General features: G+C 32.6%; 1 protein-coding gene across 1 annotated transcript; it reads right to left on the bottom strand.

Moving 5' to 3' along the window:
- Positions 1 to 1677: 1677 nt before the first annotated feature.
- On the bottom strand, positions 1678 to 17963 carry LOC133187970 (golgin subfamily A member 6-like protein 22). Its single transcript, XM_061323363.1, has 5 exons — positions 17495 to 17963; positions 13838 to 13876; positions 13499 to 13594; positions 4337 to 5046; positions 1678 to 2175 (listed from the first exon to the last, which is right to left on the bottom strand). Exons 1-5 carry the CDS (start codon positions 17961 to 17963, stop codon positions 1735 to 1737), a joined length of 1755 nt encoding a protein of 584 aa, XP_061179347.1. The 3' UTR covers positions 1678 to 1734.
- Between the last annotated feature and the right edge of the window lie 9406 nt (positions 17964 to 27369).

Below are 27369 nucleotides of genomic sequence, written 5' to 3'. Positions count from 1 at the left end.
CTTTATCATGCACAATACAAACAATTTTAGATGAACTTGTTCAAATAAAGTATTTTTCGTGAATCTCCAAACTTCACTGCCATACAATAAAACTTATTTAACAATTCTGTCACAGATCTGACGAAAAAAGGTTACATGTATGATACTTGCATTTTGAAATCACTCCATACGTAAACATTTATATGTTGTATTTTTTTTGTATATTTTGTTAAAAGATCCTGATTTGGAGAAAAACATTCCAAAATATTTATAGCTATCACCGACATCTAAGTAAAAATCATTAAAAGTAAAATGTAGATTGTTTTCTGCTAAGCGACCACTACCCAAAATACTAATTTTTTCCTTGTCAACATTCACTTTTAACCAACATTTCATACAGTAATTATATGGATTAGGTTAGCACAGACAGACAGACAGACAGAGACATTAATGTTCTATTGATTGTTTTGAGTTTCGAAATTAGACAAGAAATATGCCAATAACACTAGGTGGGAAATTGGCTCTAGGGGAAATCGCAATCTGTAACTGTAAAACAGAGTAGGATTTTCCCCCGTAAAATTGAATCTAATGTGGGATTTCCGTGAGGGAAATCCTATTCTAGATCCATTTTTCCGTGGGGAAAATCCTGTCCTAGTGGGGAAAATCATACTCTGGATTCATTTTTCCGTGGGGGGAAATCCTACTCTAGAGCTAACAAGTACTTTCTGGGGGGGAAATCCCGCTCTAGAGCTAGTTATCTGAGGGGAAAGATTTTAGAGGGGAAATCTTACTCTACAAGACCGGTACTTACACTATATTAACCATTCAATGATTGTTTACACTAATAAGTTGAAGACTTTGAAAGTCACACACTGGTCAAACAAATAAATAAAAATCACTGCAACTCATCAATAACACATTAGTTAAAGTCATTTTTTAATAATCACAGTTATATAAAAAGTTGTAAAGAAATTTATATTCACATGTATGACAGTTGCAAAGTGTACTTTGTTCTATTATATAAACTATTTGCAAAAGATAATGTCAAATCTATGACAATTGCTTGATTAAGCCATATCATCTTACTATAATATGTACACATACAGTAAGATAACAAATTGTCAAATCAATGAAGCATTTGATGTACATTTTTTTTTCTTCTGTTGATATAAATGATTTGGAATAGATATTGAAAACTAAATGAACATAGTCCACAAAAAAGAGAAAGATTTGGTCATACTCTTAATATGACTTGAAAATTCAACATGTATCCCATGCACTGGGGAAATAAAATCACATTTGGTGCAAATACTAACATAAACAGTTAATAATGACTAGCATACAAAGATCACACTTGCTTTGATGAGCTCTCCTCAATAAATGGACGGGACTTTTCAAACATTATATAGTCAAACTTCGTTACCTCAAACTCAATGGAAAAACTGAGAGATATTTAAGGGGGATAAAAAAAAAACAGAGGAAAAGTGGTTAGGACTTGCAAATTACTTTGACTTATGCATATTTTGAGATATCAATGTTTGAGATAGCAAATTTTAACTGTACATATTATAAAAATTAACATTCATTTGATATAATTTATTGTCAAAAAAAAAACTAACTAGTTTATGGAGATCACTATATTTTTAGTCTTTAAATATGAAATATGTTCCAGATCTTGAAAAAAATTTAAAAGGAAAAATAGGAATACAATTTACTCCTGAGCACCTCTGATGCATATTAAATTTATGTTAAAGTCTACAGAATGATGCATGACTTAGATGGCTGGTTCCCTCCTTCACCTGGTGCCCGTGCCTCTCTCTTCTGTAGCTCTGTTTTGGTTTGCTGTAGCTCTTTGTTGAGGGATGTGATCTGTTTATCTTTATCCTCATCCTCTTTTGCCAGGCGGATGAGCTTCTTCTCTAAGTCAGATATCCTCTGAGCCGAGGCTTCCCCTCCTGTTCCATTGGATGCCTGAGCCTTAAGTTTTTCCAAGTCAGCCTCCAGTTTCTTGATCTGGTCTGTTTTTTCCTGGTTTTCTTTCTCCACTTGTGATATTTTGGCTTCTTTATCCTTGATTTTCTCATAATCTTCTTTCATTTTTTCCATGTCTCCCTTTAGTCTAACATTCTCCTCTATCAAGGATTTCATGGTTTCTTTATCTGCATTCTGATTGGCCAGTGTAGACTCTAGCTTCTCCTTTGAAAAAAAAAAAGAACTGTATTTATAAACAATGTGTTGACTCTCATATATAGCTTCTGAGATACTACCAGGCCTAAACTGCAAAATTGAATATTCTCACAGAAGATGAAATTTAATTAGAATTACCTTTACCTGTGCAAAATAAATTTTCACATTTGCACATAAATGTACAGCTACTTTTTTGCATTTCATAATAAACAAGTTTTATCAACATTTATGTGTACTTGAATCAATGCAGCTTAAAAATTGAAAAAAAAAATACATGTAAGCTAATTAATTTTGAATAATTCAAAGTTAAAATAATAGATGGCTCTAGTACATTCTGTCAGTGAGTATCATGATATATCAATAACTCAGTAAAATCAAGGTGTCATTTTTTTCATGTCAAACTGATTTCAGTAATTGTTTTTGTCAAAAACAATCTGTTCTCTTTGAAATTCTTTTCCTTTCATTTAAGATTTTGTTTTCACTAGATGTAATCATTAGGTTAATTTTAATAATTCATCCAACTCTAAGGTTCCTTTTTCTATTATATCTGTTAAATTCTACAATGGGTATTTTTTTTTTTATTCCAATAGTCAAACAGTTCTGCACAGTGCAAATTGCCTTGTTATGGCCCTGCAACCATTTCCCAATTTCCCTCCATTGAGGATCATGGCAATGTCAGGTCTTTATTTGCCTTCAATATGTCAAGCTCATACTCTTTCATTTTTATCATTTACTAATATCATTAATATATGGGTGTACAGTGTGGCTAACCTAGTAAACAAGACTGCCATGAGCTGGTATTAACGGAAATTTAATTACTTGTGCAGAATATTGGCCAGACTCTGAACAATATTACAAATATTCTGAGTATAATATACAAGCTTTACTCTGTAATCCCTGATGAACACCTGTTAATTAAGTCTATTTAATTATCTATAGCCAGGTGATACAGAGGGACAGAAAATGATATTAAATTTCAGACATCATGGAGCACTGTACTTAATATTGAGGGAAAAACCCGCTGCATTGTCAGTTAATTGGAACTGCATCTCAACATACCTGAAAACTCTTTTTTCCCATCTCTGTAGATCACTGATTAGTTCTAGATGACCACAGTACATTTACATATGTTTTGCAAGAGTTTCTGGTATTCAAGATATCACTGTACTAGATAACAAGCTCAACTGTACTTTGTACATGTATACATGTACATATATGTATTGAGTACAAAGGATATGTCTTTGGACTCTATCTTTCCATGAATACAGATTTCAACCTCAATATTCTTAACCCTTGTTTATCTGCACGTTTTCTGAAAGACACACCATATTGCAGATATATCCCAAAAGAAGATTTACATGTAAGGGCCACTTCTTTTTATTAGGTCTCAGTTTTTCAAGACTGACCAACCGACCAAAATTTTCAAGAATTTTAAGAGAAAAACAAAATAAAATGTTTCACTTTGAATCTTTTTTTTTCAACTTCATCCCAAAAAAGATGTTTCGCAATTTCTTAAAAAATTTAAATTTGATAATTTTGGTTCATTAGATATTGATATATCCAATATTTGTTAATGGATGTTCAAGGTGTGGGATTCCCCACTTGGCTACCAAAACATAACTGGTACATGTATGCAAATTTTGAAAATCCAAAAAATTGGATTCTAGGTTTAAATTAGTTTTTAATCATTTTCACTGTTGAAAGAGGGATATATAAATAAAAAAATAATTTTTGGGGTATGGAAGGAAGAGGTTTATCATAAATTCTGACCTAAATATTTGTCTTTAATTTCATTTTATTAACCTACCTACCCACCCATAGACATTTTTTTTCTGATTTGGTTTTCTGTTTAATGTTTTTAACATCCCTGTCTTATTTCTAGAAAGTATCAGACAAAAAAAGTATTTAACTTGCCATGTACTTTCTACCTAGACATGAAGTCCAATGAAATTATAATAAACTTTAACAATGTAGAAAGACAGTGGGGAAGCACTCACATATATGCAAAAAAAAATCGCTAATGCTTTCCATGGTGTGTTTGAATTATATTAAACTGATAAATATCATACAGCCTTAATTTTGATGTAGTTATAGTAAAAGAAAACTAACAAATAACCCTGATTGAAATCAGAGTCACAATGTCCTTGACCTTTCCAGTTCTAAAATTTACCTCTAATTCCTTTTTCTTTCTTTCCTCTTCCTCAGCCTCTCTCTGCCTCCTCTCCTCCTCCTCTTTCTGCTTCCTCTCTTCTTCTTCTTTTAATCTTTGTTCTTCCTCCATTTTCTTCTTCTCTCCTTCCTCTTTCTTTCTTTCTTCTTCTTCCTTTAATTTTTGTTCTTCCTCCAGTTTCTTCCTCTCTTCTTCCTCAGCTTCCTTCTGTTTCCTTTCCTCCTCTTCTTCCTTTCTCTTCTTCTCCTCCTCTTCTTCTGTTTTCTTTCTTTCTTTCTCCTCCTTTTGCTTATTTTCTTCCTCTAGGTTTGTTTCTTCTGATGTTTTTGTCTCCTCCCTTACCTCATCAGTCCCCCCTTTCTCCTCTTTCTTTTCCTCACTTTTCTCCTCCTTTACTTCAGCCACAGCCTGCTCACCTTCTGTGGCAACAGCAACTGCTTCTTTCTCACCTTCCATTCCAGAAGAGTTCAGTTTTTCAGTATTTTCTATATTGCTCTCTGGAGTGTTTTCACTTTCAGTTGGATTTTCGGCCTCTTTTGTTTCAGAGTTTTCTTCAGCACTATTTGAATTGTCTTGGTTTTCAGTTTCAGTCACTCCTTCAGTATCCTTTACATCATCGGTTTCTTCAGATTTAGTTTTATCCTCCTCGGGAGAATCCGGCTGTAATTCCTTATCCTCCTTTGTTGGACTTTTAGGTTCTAATTTTTCCTCTGTAAAGATGAAATTCAATAGGATTAGACTGGTCTATGCAAAGTGTTGCCTACCAGGTAAACAACACACCTTCACTCACAATTGATTTTAATGGCACGTCACTCAAGCCATGTTTAGTAAACACTTAATAATATATAAACCCTTGAGAAATCAGTATATCAGTGATATTGATGACAGAGATGAAGAAGGTACACATGCACCACTTATTTTAAAGTTTACAGACCAATGTCAATGATCCTTGATTGAAGTGTTCCGACAGTAAAGTCAAATGAAGTCATTCTACTACATATGTACAAGACAGCATCATTAAACTCCGCTAATCTCAAAGATAAACAGTTTTTATAAGTATTGAGATCAATTTTTATTAAAAGAGGTCTACCTTAAAGAATATATTAATAAATCATCTTCAGATTCATATTTTTTAATATATGTCAGTATAAAATACTTGTTTGAAATCTTGTCTTACAAGTATATACAGTACACATGCACTTATTTGTCTCATTATAGTCTACAGTGGCAATATTTTGCTTGAATCTTGATAAAAATAAAATCAAACTGTTTTGATGAACAGTTTTTAGTCCAGTAATTTAGTTTTTGAGTAACTAGAAGTATTGTGAGAGACACAGAGAGAATGTTATTTTATTATAAAAGAAGGATCACCCGGAAGTTTTCATTTACTCAAGCCCTAAAATTGTAATCTGACTCAGAGCCAATGCAATGATTTGCAACAATTAATTTTTTCCTGCATAAGATAAATTCCATCTGGTCTCCTGTTAATATCAGAGAACAAACATCCATATTTAGATATCCCCCTCTCTCTCTCTGTGCTCTTACTGTCTCTATTATGGCTACAGAGTTCTGCATAGCAACAATCTGATTCTTCACAAATTCTCCGACTTGTAATCAATTTGTAATGTAACTGACTAAAACATATTGGCTTGTTTAGAAATATTTCAATAAAATGACTTAGGGATGTGTGTAACTTATGATTATTTTTAATATTTAGGATTTTGGCAGTTACTCAATAAAATGACGATCACAAAATACTTGATCTTCTATCCTATTCTAAAATTTTGTAAATAATTAATACCGATCAATATTGAAAATATAAAATTCTACAACCGTAGCTAAATTATGTTTAGAAAGTTTTTTTTTTGGGGGGGGGGGGGGGGAGGGGGGGTGTTCAATGTTTTCTAAAGTGTCAGTTCAGATATTATAATTTATTGTCACTCTGTCTGTGTAAGATTAGCCTGACCTTGTAGATGTGCACTAAGGTTTTGGAATATTCTTAAAGTTGCACAAGAAAACTATACAAGAAACATCTAAATTCAATATTAACCACAAAAAGATTCAGACTGAGCACAAGTCATTTATTTCATGTGTTTTTTTTTTCATGAATGTGTGATGATTTGTTTTAATGCTTTATATTATATTGGAATCTTAAGAGCTGAGTCCTCAATATTGCATTGATAAGAGTTTAACCATTTCTCTCCAGATCTTTATTTTTGTTTAAGGTCAGTAATCTTAAGAAGGGCTTCAAGTTAAAGCTTTATTGAGATTAGTATTTTCATTCATATTGAGATGCCACCACTTGCCGGTGGAGGGCAACAAATTTAGACCTTTTCTTGACACTTAATGTCTTTAAGCAGTGATGGTTTTTTTTTCGTGCCTGAGCACTTACTGTAACTCAGGACCTTGGTTTAACGGTCTCATCTGAAGGACCAGTCTCCAAGTTCCACAGGGGATTCAAACCCAAAACATAAGGTATAAATCCTTACTCCATGACTGTAGAGCAAATGCTCTAACCACTGCAAGCAGCTGGTGACAGATTTAGCCAATAAATTTTATCCCCCAACCTTACCCACCCCGCCTCATGGATTTTATAAATTAAATTGATTACATCTATATTTTAATGTGAAATCATTAGCCTTTATGCTCTCCCCCATCACTGTTACAGGATTAAATTTTTCATGGAACAGTTGCCAACAGTTTCATCTTACAATTGAGAGGATAAAGTATGCAGCATGATCAAGTATGAGTTAGGGATTATGTCCAAATACCTCTGTATATTCCTTAGTGATGGTCAGCGAAGACCAAATAGGGAGCAAGCATTGCTTTTTAGGAATAAAGAGATTATCCTGTTCCATTCCTAATACACAAATGTGTTGCCAATTTTGTTTCCTCATTCAACAAATGATAGCAAAATAACTATCAAGTGTAGAGATATTGTAGGTTAGAGACACATTACTGACTAGGAATGGGGATTATAAAGTTTAACAGACACAGCAAGAATGATATAAAAAAATGTTCAAATTAATTGATTAATTTTCTCCTTTTTTTGCACTAAATATTCAATGAAAAAATTGTGATAAGCTAATTTTAAATCTGATGTTCATAGAAGTACATGTATATTTTATACATGCATATACAGGTCCTAAAAATTATTTCAAAAATTTAACTTCATATTTTTTATAAGCTAATAAATCCCAAAGATGGTATGAAATAAAAGGGATTGTTTATTAAGATTATTTACTATAATGGCAATTTTCTTTTTATCTACCGAACCTAAACATTTCAGTGAACCTATGATTTTCAGATATGCAACTAATTAAGGTATTCATCATCTTAAAAAATTTACTTTTCGTTCAAATTAGTGTACAAATAAAATAGAATATGGATAAACAAATATTGTTTACACAGACAATTTGTGAAAATACAAGATTGTTGAATTAGGAGTTGTTCCCCTTTAACACACTCTTTACTTGAAAGATTTGACAAATTTCAGGTGTTTAAATATTTGGCAATTCTTTACAAGCATGAGGTTGCATTATAATATTTATCTTAATTTTCTTTATTAGTAGTAAAAAAAAAAAAGAATTACACATGTAAGCATTAGGTGTAAATATTAAATAGTCATTTGGGTTTACAATGCATCTATACCACTGTATACATTGAACCAAACTTCTAAGTGTTCACCTAACATTTTTTAATTTTTAAAAAACAAATGCATACAATAAATAATTTCTTTAATTCATGGTTAATGATGAATATTTCAGTTCGATGTTGCGTAAATTTCATGTAAGTATCTCGTCAGAATTTTAAGCAAAGTGTCAAGGACATGATGTACCCTCAAAATGAAAATTCACATAAAATAATCTCTAAGGAATAAGACCACCACTCGCTTAAATTACTGCAAAGCATATTCTTTTCTCATGGATACCATGTACCCCTGAATAGGATATTGACCCATCTGCTGCCACACCTACTGCATGGATCTTTCTAAACCGTTGAAATTGTGTGGAGGGGGGGGGGTGCTTTGACATTCCTTACAAAAATCCCAAATGTATTCAATAGGATTCAGATCCGGGAATTTGACAGTGCATCATCACAGATACCTTTTGGTCAATATTCTTGGGCGTTTCGCATGTAAGTGTACCTCTTTAAGGATGATTCAGACTGTTCGAGATGATATTAGACTGCCACCAGCACCAATTTCTTATCATTTTCTTACCATTTAAGTTGTTTGTTTTAATGTTTCTAAAATTGTTTCAGGACAACGTAACAAACTTTTAACCTAGTTGTGATGCGAAATGTTGGCCTCAGATGAAGATCCAGATCACTTCCGGTTTGATGAAATTTTGTCCAAAACTTTCAAATTGTGACAAGTTGGCGATGAAAATGACGCAGAACCTATAGAAAAATGTGTTTAAATGGGTTTTTATACTTGTTGTTAATTTTTAAAAGTAAAATCAAGGACAAATAAACACTAAAATCAAAGTGAGTAAAACATGGTGCAAGGATGATCCTGGATAACAACATTCCAATGGCTCTCCCTCATTTCTCAATGGTTATTTTGCCAATGTTTTTTGTTTTTTAGTTAAACCAATTTTCAAAAATTGAAAATGGTCACAAAAAGATGCTGATCACACAAAATACTTGCCGTAAAGTACAGATTTATTGTTTTTACGCTTCGTCACGGTACATTGGTTTTCATCGGTGATAATTGATTTTCTTTCAACAATTGTTGAGAAGACTCGTTGGTTATAATAATTTGAAAATATCATACCATTCTATCTTGTAGTTTTTAAATAAATACTTTTATTAGAGTGAACACTTAGAAGTTTTGTTAAGTGTACATAGAGTGGCTTAATGCCAACTTATTAACAAAATAAAGATTTACATATGTACTATAAAAACACCTACCTTGATATTTCTAGACTCAATTGAACTAAAGAAACCCAGCTTTACTATGTATTCCTGTCATTTAAAAGGACTTTACATTGCTTTATAAAATCCCTCATCTCATTAGTAACATAAATCATTTCCTCTTTGTCCAACAAACTCGTTGGTAATGAAACACCTTTCTATATAAGGTCACAGTGGAGTATTCACTACCCCCTATCTTGTGAATACCAGAGAAATCTGTGTAGGTTGAAAAGTTATCACAAATTAGAGGGAAAAAATTCTCTGGATCAATATTGTAACAGTGTCGATCACAGACTGAAAATAGTTAAATATGAAGCAGTCGAGAGTCCAATTTAAGATGTGGGTAACTGTATCAGTTATAGAGATGAAAGGCTTTCACGTCACTGCTGTAATACCTAAGTCTCATCAATATACACTCATAATCCAAATTTTAAGATACCCATGTATATACCGGTATAAATAAGTCAGTCCATTTAATATCCTAGCTGTTAAACCCAGCATGTATTGGTTCTACTTTTTTGTATCTATATATAAGACAAGAAATTGGTTTTCTAAAGAAATTGTAACTGCATGATTTCAAAATTCCAAATCTATCTTTTAAGATGTTAATTCAAAAGACAAAGATTAAAAGTATTGAACTTTAAACATGTTCTGATTATACCAGCCCTTAGACTGTTGACAAAGAATTAAAAGACTGCAGGTAATTTTATAGGATTTAAATTAAACCTTAACTGTATAAACAGCAATCACCGTGGTATATACCTGGTCACTGAAGAGAATAGGGTGTTGTAAAAATTCCATTGACAAGTCCTGTCAAATCTACAAATTATCTCCCTTCGACACAGTGCATCAGACTATTAAATGTGACTGGAGGATTTTATATATGTGTGTTTTGATGATTACCAGTAATGTCTATGTAGTAGAACTGGGAAAGAATGCAGCAAGGGTTTTTTTTTTTTTTTTTTTTTTTGTAGTCTTGCAGACAGAGTTCTGTGGTATTTTAGTACAGTCCATATTGATTTTTTCCAGTAACACAGTATTTAATATTTTACCTGCAAACCAGATTTATTATGACCTTGTTTGTGATGCCAGTCTTATATTACATGAATGTGTGTATATAGTGGATAATCCTCTTTGTTATGTCAGATTTAAAAGTATACACATAAAATATTCATGTAAGCACATTGTTCACGATAATCATAAAAATGGAATTCATTAGCCACCCAGAGTCTCCTTTTGTAATGATTAAAATCTAGTCTTTTTACAGAAATGATTTGGAACTGAAGGACCTGGGGTGAGAACAGGAAATATACCACAGTCCAGAAAGAAAGGAAGTTAAAGGATAACAGTACAAACAGTACAGTAAAACTCAGCTATAGAGAAGTTCTGGGGACCTGTGAATGTACTTTGCTATATCTGTAATTCATTATATCCATATAATGAATTTGTTAAATTATACATAATGAATTTATGATCAAGATTTTTTCCTTCAAGTATGCATGACTACCAAATGTATTTAGGGAAGTATAAAATACAAAATTTACCTTGGAGTTCAAAAGTTTTTGTACAAATTGAGTTTCAAATAAAAACACTTACAAAATGTATGCCAATTCAATATTTTAAAATTGAAATCTTTGAATATTGTCATAAAAGATGTAAATTAAGTTATTTTTAATGTCTAGGGAACACAAAATTAGTTGGCTGTAACCGTAAATTTGCTAATTCAAATTTTTTTGATCTGTAAAATTTTACTAGGAATTGTTAGGAATTTTGCCAAGTATTTCAAAAAATTTTGCTATATCTGTAAATTTTCTATATCTTTGTTCGTGCTAAATGAGTGTCCCCTAGACAGTAATGTGTACAAATGTCTACCTGTCTGAGTACATTACACTTATATGTATTGTACAAATGCCTACCTGTCTGTTTACATGTACATTAATGTGTCATAAAGTCTTTTTGTCTGTGTACATGTAGATGTACAGTAATGTATAGAAATGTTTACCCGTCTCTATAAATGTAAAGTAATTTGTACAATTGTCTACCTGTTTGTGTACATTACCTCTCAATGTGATAATTGTCACATGTTCAGTAATGTGCACACACATTAATGTTCATTAATGTGTGCACACATTACAGTACATTACATGTACAGTAATTTGTAGAAATGTCTACCTATCTGTGTACATATAAAGTAGTGCATAATAATGTCTACCTTCTGTGTACATGTACAGTAATGTGTAATAAATGTCTACTGTTTTGTACATGTACAGTAATGTGTACAATTGTCTACCTGTCTGTGTACATGTACAGTAATTTGTACAATTTTTTGTCTACCTGTCTGTTTATATGTTCAGTAATTTTTACAATTCTCTACCTGTCATGTACAGTAATGTATTATAATGTCTCTGTCTGTCTAGCTGTACGAGGGGTGATCAAAAAATTCGCGAACTAACTGAATTACTTCCTTAAAAGAAATAAAATGCAGTTTCAGTGTTTATTATTTTTTAAAGTAGTCCTCTCCGATTTTAATGCACATCTGCCATTGTTCTGCCCATGCGCGAATCACATGATCCAGGCACTCATGTGACATGCTCCGAAGCAGTCTGTTCAGAGAAGCTAAAAGATTTTTCCGAGTCTTATATTTCTTACCATGGAAGTTATTTTTTATAACAAAAACAGTCCATCTGTCAGAAATGGCCAAATCTCGGCAATAGGATGGGTGGATAAGGATATCCCTTCCCACAATTAGTATGGTGACCCATCAAAACCCGAGTCCTCTGTCTCGGGAGAGTCGTAGACCCAATGTGGATAAAGTATGGGCGCCTTCTTTTTATCATATCTCATATGTTTAAAGTCTAAAGTAAACAATATTTTAGAGATTTAATAATTATATTATTGTTAAGATATACAACCATTTTTCTAATTGTTACTTGACGATGTTTCATAACAAATTGCTCAACTAAGGACACATCTCTTCCCCGGCTTGCTTTCGATGGGCAACAGAACAAACATCATTTTTAACCGTCTCCCTGTCTTTACTTAAACAATCAATCCATTTAATGATTGAACTTCTGGTAAGTCTTTTGTCTTCATAAACCTTATACAAATTATCATATTCTACTGCAAAGGAATTTCCAAGATATACGTTAAACTTTACAGCCGTTCGTTGCTTGAGTACGACTGAGTCAACCATTTTTTGTCACAAGTGACCTACATATTGACGTCATTTTCACATTGTGACGTCAAAAACAAGGAGCAAAACATTATTTAACATATGTTATTTATAGAAAATGTGTATGACTACATGTGTGCCAAATTTCATTCTGATCTGAATTGTGGTTTTGTAAATATAGAGATAGTTCGCGAACTTTTTGATCACCCCTCGTACAATAATGAAGTCTACCTTTCTGTTTACATTTACAGTAATGTGTACACTCATCTACCTGTCTGAACATGAACAGTAATGTGTACAATTGTCTACCTGTCTGTTTACATGTACAGTAGTTTGTACAATTGTCTACCTCTTTGTGTACATTTAAAGTAATTTGTACAATTGTCTACCTTTTTTGTACATGTACAGTAATTTGTACAATTGTCTACCTCTTTATGTACATGTACAGTAATTTGTACAATTGTCTACCTCTATGTGTACATGTACAGTAATTTGAACAATTGTCTACCTGTCTGTGTACATGTACAGTAATTTGTACAATTGACTATCTGTTTGTTTACATGTACAGTAATCTATAATAATGTCTACCTGTCAGTGTACATGTACAGTAGTGTGTACAATTGTCTACTTGTCTGTGGTCATGTACAGAAGTATGTATGATTGTCTTCCTGTCTGTGTACATGTATATGTACAGTAATGTGTAATAATGTTTGCCTGTCTGTGTACATGTATAGTAGTGTGTACAACTTTCTACCTGTCTGTGTACATGTACAGTAATCTGTACAATTGACTATCTGTTTGTTTACATGTACAGTTATATATAATAATACCTACCTGTCTGTTTACATGTACAGTAGTAGGTACGATTGTCTACCTGTCTGTGTTCATGTACAGTAGTATGTATGATTGTCTACCTGTCTGTGTACATGTACACTAATTTGTACAATTGTTTACCTGTCTGTGTACATAACCCTAATTTGTACAATTGTCTAACTGTATGTGAATATGTACAGTAATTTGTACAATTGTCTACCTGTCTGTGTACATGTACAGTAATTTGTACAATTGTCTACCTGTTTGTGTGTCTTCAGTGGCCTCTAGGATGTCCTTAATCTGGTCCTCCAGTGACTCCTCATTAACCTGGTTCTCTATTGGCTCCTCCACAACATCTTGGGAAGAGAAAATGAGGCAAATCTGATGGAACAGTAACTAGTGACAAAATCAATGTACAGAAAATATGGCTATTATTGGTGTCCTTTTAAATTCATATATATATATATATATATATATATATATATATATATATATATATATATATATATATATATATATATATATATATATATATATATATATATCAAACTACATTAATATGTTACATTTATGAATATGTGTTTTTTTTTTTATTTCACCTTTGGTTGTTTCTGTTGGTTGTTCATCTTTTTCACCATCTAAAGAATAAAGAAATGAAATAATAGATTATTAGTGTCTTAAATGCATGCCCCCCCTCTCTCTCTCTCAAAGCATTGGTATCTCGAAAAGACAAAACATTATATTTGTTTTAATTTTTTTTCATTCCAAGAAATATATTGGCAACTGTTAGATATTAATACATGTAACTGCAGGAGTATATATACATGTAATACCCTTAAGATCACCCCAGTCCTACTGATGTACAGATAGGTGAAGTCTTTTGTTTTTGTAGATGCATCTGTGGGTAATGCATACTGGGGGGGGGGGGGGTAGTGTACAAAGCTTTGTTACACTTTTTAATTTTTTTTTTTTGTATTTTAAAACTCTGTACCACTTTGATTATTCAGAATCCATAATTAATAGGCCTAAATTTGAGGGGGGGGGGGGGGGGCTGGGAATGTATAGCTGAAAATCAGGAACAAAATGTCAATACAAGGAAAAGTTTTAAAAGGGGGATGTTTCATCTTTTAGATTGTTTTTGTGATGCATATAAAGAACAATATAATTATATCAATCTAAGACTACACATTAGAAGGAGCAGATCCCCTTCCTTCAAATATTAGGGTAAATAATCTCCGAGTTATACTTACCATTTATTATATCTATATCAAAAATCTCATATCCCTCTAGAACTTTGAATATTATCTTGTTATTCACTTCCAACATGGCATACTCATAAAGATGGGTGTACCTACCAGAGTATTACGATCCCCCAAAAAGATAACCCGTGTTTGTCAGTAAAACTGATAGAGGGACATAAAGGTCTAGCCCATAGCAAAATTTGAAAAAAGTGGGTACTTCCTGGGGGGGGGGGGTGTCTTTGGTCAAAAGTATGGCAGGTTTTTTTTTTTTTCATGTGAATTAGTTTAAAAAATTTAAAAAGTTTGAGACACCCCATCCTTTATTAAATTATTGCTTTGAATGTTTGCGATCAATGTCTGTGTTACTTCATTATAATTTTCCTCATTAAAATTTTGTAAACCTGATCGTTTTTGAAAATGCAATTAACACCCTCTCCCCCATTTACTAAAAAGAAAACCATCGCCCCATATAAAGCATATTATAATTTTCATCCTTTATATAAAGATTTATCAATGAACTTTCCCTTTTATGACCTCTGAAATTTTCATTGTGCCACTGAAGTGGACACACAGAGTTAAATTTTATGTGTGACGATCTACATTCCTGTGATTTGAGTTATTTATTATGGATCAATAAAGAAATATACAGGATATATACATGTAAATAAGGCTTTAATGGAGAGTAGATAAAGACGGGAGAGACTAAGTATATCCTAAATTCCGTACATTTTGCCCAAAAAATTAAAAAATATTGACGAAAACAGTTTTTAAATTGATTTATAAATATCTATTAAAATGAGTATGAAGGAGTGTGCAACCGATAGGCCGATCCATTATCCTTTTTACATATGTAGTTATAATTGTATACCTGTTCATGTATTTATATATATATATATATATATATATATATATATATATATATATATATATATATATATATATATATATGTGTGTGTGTGTGTGTGTGTGTATTACCCCGGTATATTGACAATATAATGAAGTCGTATACCTGTTCAATATTGGTCAGAATATTTTACATATTATAGTACTCTAAGAAGATTGGTTTTATTAATATTTTCTTTAGTCACAAATTCATACATCTCTTGAAACTATATAGTACTTCGGCGCTTTACTTGATTAATACCTCGATTTTGACCACACCAAATCCAAATGAAGCTTCCATGCTTAATAGCACTAAAGTCAATGCGTTTATTATTTAAGATTGTGAATGACAATGAAAGGAAAAAAAATCAATGATGGCTGCACTTCTGCATCTAACTGGAGAATAAAACAATGATAAGGCAAACCCAGCACTAGCTGTAATCCTGGAGGAGAATTGGGATTTAAAGTTGCACAAATATTTCCATAATCTTAGCTAAGTTATATAATTCTGTGTAATTGTGTCAGAAATATATTCTTTAACATCGCTACCATGTCTGAGGAAACAAGTCAGAGAGAGTCATGAAAATCGTCAAGCCCTTCCTCTCATTCACATAAACATTTACTAAGTGTGCAAACAACTGACTTCTATTTATTGTCATCTGACTGGCAGATCAGAAGATTTAGTCTACAACTTGTGGAGGGTATTTGGAAAAAAGTCTTTGTAAAAGAAAAAAGAAAAAATTCTGCCTGTCTAACTTTTTCTCTTTTTTTCTTAGAATTTCTTAGAATTTTCCTCTTGTTTATTTTTAAATTTTTAAAGATTTTTCTGCCTGTCTAATTTTTTTTTATGTTAAAGAATTTTCTGCCTTACTCTTTAAAAAAATACTCTATCCATATTGAAAGAAGAAATCAAATTTATGCAATGAAATATCTGCCAAAATTCATTGTTTACGGAAGCGTAAAAAATGACCCCCCCCCCTTCTGGAAACTGGAAATTGTACCTTTCAATAAGATTTGAATTAACTATTTTTATCAACTAAGTAGATGTTAAAATTTAGTTAAAACATATTATGGAACCAGGAAGGATTTGATATCTGTTTTAAACCATTAATTATGACTATCTCGGAAACGAAAAAGAATTTTTGATTAGTTGTTGAACAAAAATTGTTCAAAATCATGACAGCTTTAAAATGGTGTTAACCTTTTACTCGCTCCGGTCGTTACTAAATCTTATTGAGACTTTAGGAGGTTTACAACGTACATGTAGCAATTACTACATGTAACTGCCAAAACATAACCGTATTATTAAGAAAATACATTTCCAAGAGGGTGAGGTACATTTTCTAGAAGACCTTTCACCTTACAATATTAGCAACATTCATTCTCTATTGATTTTCAGTCTCAAATGCCAACCCAGGACAGGCGGAGCCAGCACCCCCGTCCGGAACCCTCTTAGGATTATAGAATTATCAAATCTATACTGTAAAGTAAACAAAAAGGACTTTGGACCGCAGCCCCCGGAAAACACAGACCTCTCACAACCTAGTAGGAAGTCTTGAGCATAGGAAAACGACTTGTCAATCCCTCCCAACCTCTGAACTAGGTTTAAGCTTCCATGTTTGGGCATTTGGGGTTTTGTCTTTTTGTCTTTTTTGTCTTTTTTTGTCTTGTGAGAAATTGTGAGTCAGAGATATTTTTGTTTTTGTATGTCTGGGGGGATTAGGGGTTTAGGGTTTGGGGTCTGGAACCCCCCTTTCCAGGAAAAATTCCTGCTTCGCCCTTCGTCCTGTATTTACCTTCGATGTGTAATGTATAGAATGAATGAAGTGATACAAGGAGAGGTTTGATGAATGATAACATATACACGAAGTAAGATAGATACTGACTACATACAAGGTAGCGGTTCTATTTGCAACAGCCTATTTAAGGTTTGATTTGACATAATGCCAACATCGATGATTCTGTTCTTGTTCTTTGACAGGTTTCTTGTTTAATTGATTAAAATGTGGAGAGCTTAACAAAGTTTGACCTTTTAATCCTTTAAGAAAATTCTTAAAATTTCATTTCGACATTCAACAGGATTGTCACCTAACATGACTAGCATCGAACCTTAAAAAATCGTAAAAATGTTACCCTCTGTTAATGGCTCTGGTTCCGTTTTGGTGGGGACGGCTGATTGGTCAGGTGAAGTACTCTTCTTGTCCGTCTCGTCACTTCCTTCCTGGTTCTCTTTAGGGGATTTCTCCTCCTCCTTCTCCGATTTTTCTTTTTCTTCTTCATCTTTCTTCACTTCCTCCTCAGTATTTTCATTTTCTTTCTCTTCACCCTGATTTTCTTTGCTTGCCTCGTCTGTTTTTTCCTCTACTCCTTCTTTGCTGTTTACTTGGCTTTCGTCCTTTGAATCTTCTTGCTTTACTTCCTTGACATCACCAGCTTCCGTTTTTGCGTCAATTCCTGTTTCTTCTTTTTCTGTCAGTGTCTTATCATCTGATTTGTCAGTACCCGTGGCTTCCTTGGATACTTCATCTTTTACTTTCTCGTCTTTACATTCCTCGTCCTGCTTTCCAGCAGAGGAGTTATTTGTTTCAGCTTCAGATGACATACTCGCTCCTAAAATCGAATATAGAACATTTCTCTTCTAAAAAATAATGTTTATAGGAATATACCGAAAAAGGTGACTTTTAATCCGATTCAGCACAGAAAAGATATTTGGGACCGAGTTACCTGTATTTTGGAGTATCTGAGGTCAGTTAACGGAAGTGTTAACGTGCACAGCAAAGACACCTCATTGCACAAAAACAGCAAACAATCAAGCTTAATGTAATACTATGTTATAAGTTACAAAAATGAAATCATACAAAAATAACCCTGAAATAAGTGGAAAATCAACAGCAAAATGCAGTTGTACATTATATATCGTATAATACTTATGCATCTATGTCTTAAAAAAAGTATTCTTGAAAATTGTTGGAAGGACAAAGGAATCCACTAGCTATTATAGGTCAGTCATTGTAAAAAGAGTGGGAGACGGGTTCAAGGCTGCCTCTAGAACCGGGTACTCTACCCTTTCAAGCCTACCCCTATCCCCCACCCACCCACCAAACACTGAATCCTCTCAGGGTTAAGTAAACAGCTCTTCGCCAAAAATATTTTCACTACTGAATAAAATTCTCGAACGGAGGTGCATTTTTCATTTTATAATACAGGGATATTGAAGCACATTACATTTTATCCGGGTTGCATAATACTTACTCTTTTGTAGTATTAGAAACTCCCTTAAGGATTGACCACCATATACATATTCCTATCAAATAAACTCTATAAAGTATTGAATTTGTTGGTCAGCACTTCCTGTTTATAAAATTAGATGTTTTTGTAGAAATGACTCCTGGTACAGCAGACTGTTTTGTGATTTCTCCCCCCTCATTATTCACCTGTCTGTCGCTAATCAGTGCTTATGTGAAATTGATTAAGTATTGTAAGAGCCGAGTAATGACCCAGTCTATTTTATCACATCATGATTATAGGGCGCTCGGAACCCACCTGAGAGTATTAGAAGAGATTAAAATTAGTAAGACCTGTAATATAAGATTTAATTAAGAGTATATTTCATGTGTAAATTCCATGTGTGATATGTAAACTTTTTCAACTTCGACTTGCCCTAAGAGTAAGGCTTTACTACGCTACACAACTCCATTGAGAATTATTCTATATTAAATTTCATGTTTTGCAAAAGATATAGATTTTTCTTCATCTGTTTCGATTTTTATACACTTTTTAAAAAGCTTTTGTTTGTTTCCTTTTTGCTAGCTGTTTTAATTATTATTTTTTATTTTTTAAAATGATTTGTATTTGATTTTAGTGATCATATTTTAGAGTCTCAGAAAAGACGAATAGAATAAATTTATACATTGCATATGAAATGATTTTGGAGTTCAATTTCCCTTTTTCAGACTATGGTAACCCCCCCCCCCCTCTCCCAAGGGGTAGATGAACATACATTAGTGGCAAATAATGAAGTTCAGACAATTTCATTCTCCTGTCCACACCATAAGGAGTACAACAACTAGACTTTAATCAATGTATGTCAGATGAATTAACATATACTAAACTAGAAATTTTGCTTTCTTTTGACAATATTTTTTTTGATCAAAAGTGATACACCTACTAAGCATATGACAAAAGATGACAATTTTTTCCTTGCAAATCCCATATACTTGAGCCCATCCTGATGAATGAGATTAGGAAGATTTGCTACATTTATTATGTATAACCGCTCGGCTAAAATTATTAATTCTTACAACAATGACCGGAATTCTTAATCTCCTTTATATATGCAGTATTCTTTTTTTTAATAGCACATAAGAATTCTCTGTTGCTATAAAACTTCAAATCATATGCATTAATGCGCAGTCTCTCGCATGATTTGGTTAAATACCGCTATCAATGAAATGAACATAATACTAGTATTTTTGAGAGAGAGAGAGAGAGAGAGAGAGAGAGAGAGAGAGAGAAGTTTTCGTGAAAACTGTGAAAATAATACAAAACTTGATATTTTAAGAAATCGACTACTGTACTCTTCAGGACCATCAGTTTTGCTAGTGAACCGATCGATTCCCAAACTTCATGAGTATAACTGAGACTTAATCATCTTATCAACTTCAACATTTGTTAAAATACTGACAGATATAATAGCTAAATAAGGTACAAAGATGTGGCAAGCTTAACCTCTTTGTTTCTTATTCTTCCTACTGGATAACTGATAGTGGAGTTCTGAAACAGTAGAAATATTACCGATACTCACCTGTAACATATTAGACTAAACTTCATGTTCATCAAATTGTTTTTGCTTAATTGTAACCAACGTAAAACGTACATTTACAACTGAAACTCATTATTTCAACAATTATAGTTTAATCACTGTTCGTTATCTTCATATTTTACATGTTAAACAATCCGCCCTTGTCTTAGTTTGCGGACAAATATTTATCCCTGCCTTCAGAAATGTGTTCACCCTCTAACAAACGACAATTTTTTTTAATAAGTTAAGATGGATTCTTATAAAATAAAGAAAAAAATTAATTTGATATGAGGTAGTAAAATACCAGTCCATTCATATTATATTTCAGTAATAAAGAATGTCCATTGAGAAACTATAGATGAATTTACCGTAGGATTAAAGGAAAGAGTTATCATTTTTATAGTTTTATTTTATTTCCCCGTTTTAAAAATATAGCACCATAAAAAAGTGATTTAGTACAATTAATCTTAAAAAAAAAAGATTTTTTTAGTCGAATATAGCAGATAATCACAAAAATAGTTTACCCTTTGCTTGTGTCCTGCTGAAGTATTGAGTCAACTGTCCCCTGTCGTTGAGGTTTCATGTATTGACATTGTACCCACATGTTTACTTATTCATCAAGGCCAAAAAATTTCCAAATTTTTTGTATTGTGAAATTGAGTAGAAAACATTTTTATTATTTTTTTTAATCATGTGTTATGGATACCTGAAGTATAGTTTGAATATATATATATTCTCGAGCGATTTTTTTCCTTCCACACAAATCTTATTTATCCAGAAAAAGTTTTAAGCATAAAGATCCTATATACAAATACGACCATTTTATTGCATACATAACCCTGTAAACGAACTATGTGTTGGTGTAGCCCCATGGAAAACTAGTTCCGTTGTATCAATATGTTATAATTACCCGATAAAATCACTGCGACCCCCGTCAACACCCCAATAATTAGATATATCAGAGAAAATCACCGACAAACCAGGGGTCAAGTATAGGTACATGCGCTTTATTGCTGGAATTCAAGGCAAACAAATGTTGTTTAAAAACAAACATTTTTATTGAAGTTTTTTTTTTTTTTTTTTTTTTTTTTTTTTTGCAACAAAATCGCAAGTATGATATGTATGATCTATTTTAAAAATTCAATTCTTATTTATATGACGCACCTCTAGGCAGAACTATTCATACAGTTCAAACTTTCTCTTTGTTTTGCAAGATTCAAGATTTGACCTTCAAATCGTTTACTTTGACGTAATTATCACAATGAAATCAAAGGCTCACTATGTACTTTTATGCATAGCTTAGGGGATATTCCAATCCAACTGTATCGATCGGTCCAAAGACTTGATTCTTCAAATCTGTAATACAAATGGAACTCAGAATTTTTCATACCTTGTGATTGGTTATCCATATAATTACTTTGTCAAAAAAGTGTCTGATTCTGCGCACTAAAATACTCAATTCAATTTCAATTCAAGGACCAGGTCTTCCATTAATCTGTTGGAATTTCGATGGGCACTAATTGTACTCCTTTATTAGCAGATCTGTTTTTATATTCTTTTGAAGGAGAATTCATTCCTGCTTGAGAAGAAGGAAAACTTATAGAGACACAGTTTTACCAATAAACGGTAGTTGTTTTCATTTAATTATCAATTTGTTAACCCGATATATCCCACTTAAAAAATTTGAAATCACAATATTTACGAAAATCTATACTTTTCAAAACTTCATTCAACAATTCTCCACGATAAAGTAAAGACCAGTCTTTTTTACATCATCGACAACTGCTTCTTCAATAGAAATGGAACTTCTAAATTTACTTACCTTGTCATTGGTCATCTGCAAAATTATTTTGTTAAAAATAATTCTGAAACTAGACACAAGTACTCCGAGGTTGATATTAAAAAGATGCTTGAATTGACAAGATCCCTGAAGTCTTTGGAGACTAGATCTTCAAATAATCTGTTGCATTTCCCATGAATACTAAATTACTAATTATGCCCTGTTATTAGCAGATCTTTTTTGTATTCATATGTAGAATTTATTTATAATATTCTAGAGGAAAAGAAGAAGTCTTTTGCTGTACAACCATCAATTCGACATTTAGATACATTTAAAATAAAAGACACCACAAAGTCTGATTTATTTGTTTCATATTTGGATATTTTACTATAGAGAGCAATTGATGACACGCTATCAAATCTAAATTTTATGATAAACGTGATGACTTCAACTTTTCTATCCTCAACTTCCCATATTTATGCAGCATTATATCATTATCACCTGCATATGGAATTTATATTCCCCAGTTGATTCAATACATAAGAGCGTGTTTTACAAACGAACAATTTCTAAAGCGAGTCAGCCTACTGTCAAATAAATTGATGATACAAGGATGTCAACAATCACGTTTAAAATCAGCATTTTGCAAATTCACACTGAATTGTCTACGGATTTTACCGTATACCCGACAAGGAGCACGCGGCAGGTGTGACCGGTCGACAAATTATTAACTAATAACTACACTGTATGACAAACGGAATGACTTCCGCTTTTCCATCGTCAATTTCCCTTATTTAATAAGTAATATTCCAACATCACCTGTATATGATGTTTATGTCTCCGAACTGATTCGATATGCTCTGAATACGATCAAATTTTAAACCAATGCAAGCTACTGAAAAATAAGTTGATGTTACAAAGAATTCAACAATCCTGTTTAAAGTCAGCCTTTCGCAAATTCTACGGTCGTACGTTATAATGACTTTGTTCGTAAATCAACCTACCGTTGGGTCGTATTTTGGCTGACAAGTTTCACATAATTTTAGGTCATTGTTTTTATACTAATTTTGTCGACGGAGTATTCTGTCTACCTGATTAATACATAGGGCTGTGTGGCCCGCTGATGAGGGATGCTTACTTCTCCTAGGCATCTGATCCCATCTCTGGTGTTTCTAGAGGTCTGTGCCTTGACCTGTTCAAGATTTGTATTGTTTACAGGATTTGTGAGGTTGTTCACTTTTCGTTATCCTCGCTTTTTTGTATTAAATAAAATTATCATTTTAGGTCATGCGATGATTCCACAGTTAGTGTGATAAAAATTGTAGGGTGTTGTGCTCTGCAATAATCATGATAATGTTTTTTTTCTTAACTATAAACGAGTTCTAGGTATTTTATTAGTAATCGTCTATAAAAAAAATTGCACTAAACATCAAGTAAAGTACACTAATCTCAGAAACAATCATCATTTGGAATTTTAAAATCACTAGCATCATTATGTATCGACATGCAAAACAATCCTTATTTAAAATCACTCATCACCATGCAGAACCCTGTTCAGATCAGCATATCTATGATGCTAGAAAGGGCTATAGCTTTATCGAATTAGTCTAAAAGTAGAAAACTTAAAACTTTCGCTGAAGAATCAGTAACCTGAAGATTAATAGAGTTATAATTATTACAGAAGCATTATGCAAATAAATATACCAATACTTTCGAGGGCAGAATAAAGCAATAAAAATTTCCGGAGGGTTGTGTTTAATTATGCCCTGTTCACAGATTTGTATTAATTGTTTTTAGATGTTTTTGAGATCGATCACTGTTCACTTATCATTACCTCTTTTCATCTGTATTTACTATTAAAAAAATACATTTTCTACATTCCTTCGAAATTATTAAATCAACTTAAGAACTTAAATTGATTTATGCAAGCATTCTCCAAGTATATTGTGGATTACTATTTGTCTGAAATATGTTTATAGTGACATGAAGCAACGTAGTTATCAGAACACAAATAAGGTTTTTATTCAGACAACCGGTATTAGGAAATTTGTAAATAAGACAATTTCCTTTTCATTCAAATATCTAATTTTAATTTTTCTCATTCTTTCGAAACTTCATTATTCATCAAAACAGTCGTAAGTCATTCAGATAAGATTAAAAAAAGTCATGGGGCATTCAGAAAAGATTATAAAAGTAAGTCATGGGTCATTCAGAAAAGATTATAAAAGTCGTAGGTCATTCAGAAAAGACAATAAAAATCGTGTGTCATTCAGAGAAGTTCATAAAAGTCATGGGTCAGTCAGATAAGATTATAAAAGTCGTGGTCTTTCAGAAAAGATTATAAAAGTCGTAGGTCATTCAGTGATGATATTAAACGTCGTAGGTCATTAAGATGTGATCATGAAAGTCGCAGGTAATTTATGAGATTATAAAATCATCAAAAGTCTTACCTGCTTTGGTGCAATTTGTATATATATAGGTTCAAATTTTGTATTCACCATTAGCTTCATTGCATAAATGAACAATTCTCCTTGTGACGTAATAATACAATCAATACAAAGTTTAAATGAGCCTTCCTGTGTGGCACAATAGTTACATGGATTAATCATTACAATTTTTGAAAAGGTTTCCTACTGTAGAAAAAAAAACGTCTTTGTCAGACAGTATTCCCCTAAGTTTGTAAAGAATAAATTGTGCCAATAAGTGACATCTTCCTCAAAAATGTAAATTAATTATGCCGATATTCAAGGTTATTCCAACTGCAACTTAATTATGTGTGTTGAACTGTAAAATTACAACTAAAAAAAATTATTTGGATTAGACACAAGTAAGTAAAAGTACATGTCTAGTAAATGAAAGGTGCATACAGATTTCTCAAATTTGAAAAAATGAATCCTTTGATGATGCTTTATAACTATAAATTGATAAATTAAGGTGTATCAGGACAATAATTTAGAAAAACACAATTAACCAAAAAAATTCCCACACATTTCAAATTCCACTGTGGCCCTTTTCACAAAACATCTTACGACTAAGATAAAAATTTGACAATTTTTTTTTGCTTAATAAATATATTGGGTTTTTTTTCTTAAATATTTTTACAATGTAATCTAATGTAATAAAGATATAAGACTTTTTTATGTCCTACTACATCTTAGATACTTTCTGCAGAAGGGGAAAATTTTCGTCTTAGGCGTAAGATTTTTTGTGAAAAGGGTCACAGTCATATATATGGGAGGTTTTTTTTTCTATATCCGACAACGTACATGTATCCAGATTGCTTATAGCAAACAGTAATTCTATGTTCTTGATTGATTGATTGATTGATTGAATGTTGTTAAAATACGTCCCGTTCGAGAAATTTTCACTCATATAGAGACATCACTATATACCGGTGAAGGGCTTCAAATTTAGACCTTTACTCGGCACTCAGGGCCATTGAGCAGTGAGGGTTCTTTATCGTGCTAACGCCTACCGTGACACGGGGCCTCGGTTTGTAAGATCTCACCCGAAGGACCCAAAAGTTTCAATTCAAAGTGCCAAGCACTGGGCGAAGGAACCGTTGCTACCTATTTTTTTTTTTATCGACTTAGGTCAGTCGCGGCCGTGATTCGAACACTCGACCTTCCGATCACGGAGCGACCGCTATATGTTCTTTACCTTTTTTTTCATAATAATAGTAAATTGAATATAGGTATCGAAATTACTTTTGACATGATTTCAATTTGAATTCCATGAAAATGCTTTATTTTCTACATAATTCATTGATATAGAGTCATAATGGATCTAGCGCCAAAATGACTGGTACATGTATAAATGCATTTTAATTACTAAATCTCGACTTTCCTTACGTAGTCCTCTCACCATTTGAAGATCTTTCAGATATATCGAAACTCCTCAACCGTTTTACTCTTATACATGTATATTATGACTAGTTCATTGAATTCATGTATAATGAAATTAAGACTTTTCACGATATTAGTTAAATTAATTCTATATTTATAATCTTTATCATTGTAAGAAAAATGCAATGTAATCAAGCTCAAAATCCAATAAAAATTTACAAATGAGAGCAGAACAAACTAAAACCCCCTGGAAACTTCAAAGGTGGGATCAGGTGCCATATAGGAGAAAGCATCCCCTGTTGACCGGTCACATAAGCCGTGAGCCCTTTGTCTTGATCTGGTAATCGGAATAATCTGACAAATCAATATAAAAATTAAGATCTAACAAATTGTATTAAAAACATAATTAAGTGAATATTCTACCTAATATCAAAACAGGGAAAGTACAATATGAGCGATTACCTCGATTATTTTACTAATTTATTTTTTAATTTGATTTTTGAAATATATATGGAAAACATTTAATTCCAAGTTTTCTCACTTAAATGCATCTAATAAGAAGTTAAGTCAACAATGAAAAGAACTTTACAACCGAAGCCTGAAAACACCTCCAATAAGTATCAATCAGATGTTAGCTTTTGTCCCTTCTTTCAATTGATGAAGTAGTCACCCGCGTGGCGCTGTGGTAGAGCGCCTGCTCTATAGTCGCGGAGTAAGGTGTTGATCCCTACGTCACTGTTTCAAATCCCACTGTGGGAAGTGGAGACCGGTCCTTCTGATGAGACTGTATAAATGTATAAACCGATGTCTCGTGTCGCAGTAGATGCTGGCACGAAAAGGATCCCTCACTGCTCAATGGCCTTGAGTGCCAAGTATAGGTCAAAATTTGCAGCTCTCCACCGGCAAGTCTTGGCGTCTCCATATGAGAGAAAAATCCTCGAGGGAGACGTTGAATAAAAAACAAACAAATAAGCAATTGGGACAATTAATTAGCTCTGTGACACAGAAACACCGCCAGAAAACTCGCCCCAATCGGAGCTTCTCGGTACCAAGTCAACCTGCGCGAAAAGCTTCCAAAAATACACAACAAAAGATTACCATTTTTGTCAGTCAGCTGAAAGATGGGCCTACAAAACGCTCACGAGACAGCTTATGTGCGGATGATGACAGCCAGCATCCTGACAGTGAGTAAGGTATCTCTTTGTACACTGTAACAAAAAAACTGATAAATGAGCTCTGACTTACTGAGAGTATTTTCCCTTATATTGTAAGGGGTTTAAATGACTACTATAAACGTACAATTTTATATGATTGGCTCCAAGATGTTGATATTGATATTGTTAAAAATCTACTTCAAGAAACTCATTTTGTTGAATCAAAAGAATATGTTTATATTGCTAGAAGGCGTGGGCATAGTTTTCATTGTTTTTTAAATTCTTCTTCTAGTCGAGGAGTTTCTATATATTCTCATTAGAAATAGTTTTCCATTTGAATTTATTAATTGTCATAAATCAGCTGATGGTCGCAAGATTACACTTAATATTAGAATTAATGACGAATTATATTGTTTTGTGAATCTTTA

This window comes from Saccostrea echinata, unplaced genomic scaffold (genome assembly GCF_033153115.1).
Source record: "Saccostrea echinata isolate AGI-Se365-2 ecotype Australia unplaced genomic scaffold, CSIRO_AGI_Sech_v1 ptg000015l, whole genome shotgun sequence".
NCBI classification, from domain to species: domain Eukaryota; kingdom Metazoa; phylum Mollusca; class Bivalvia; order Ostreida; family Ostreidae; genus Saccostrea; species Saccostrea echinata.
This window is presented reverse-complemented; position numbering and strand designations above follow the sequence as displayed.

Coding starts and splice junctions, on each gene's coding strand:
- LOC133187970 (XM_061323363.1), bottom strand. CDS start 17,963: ATGTCATCTGAAGCTGAAACAAATAACTCCTCTGCTGGAAAGCAGGAC. Junction 13,877..17,494: donor ACCAGAGCCATTAACAGAGG/GTAACATTTTTA, acceptor TTTATTCTTTAG/ATGGTGAAAAAGATGAACAA. Junction 2,176..4,336: donor GAAAGAAAAAGGAATTAGAG/GTAAATTTTAGA, acceptor TTTTTTTCAAAG/GAGAAGCTAGAGTCTACACT.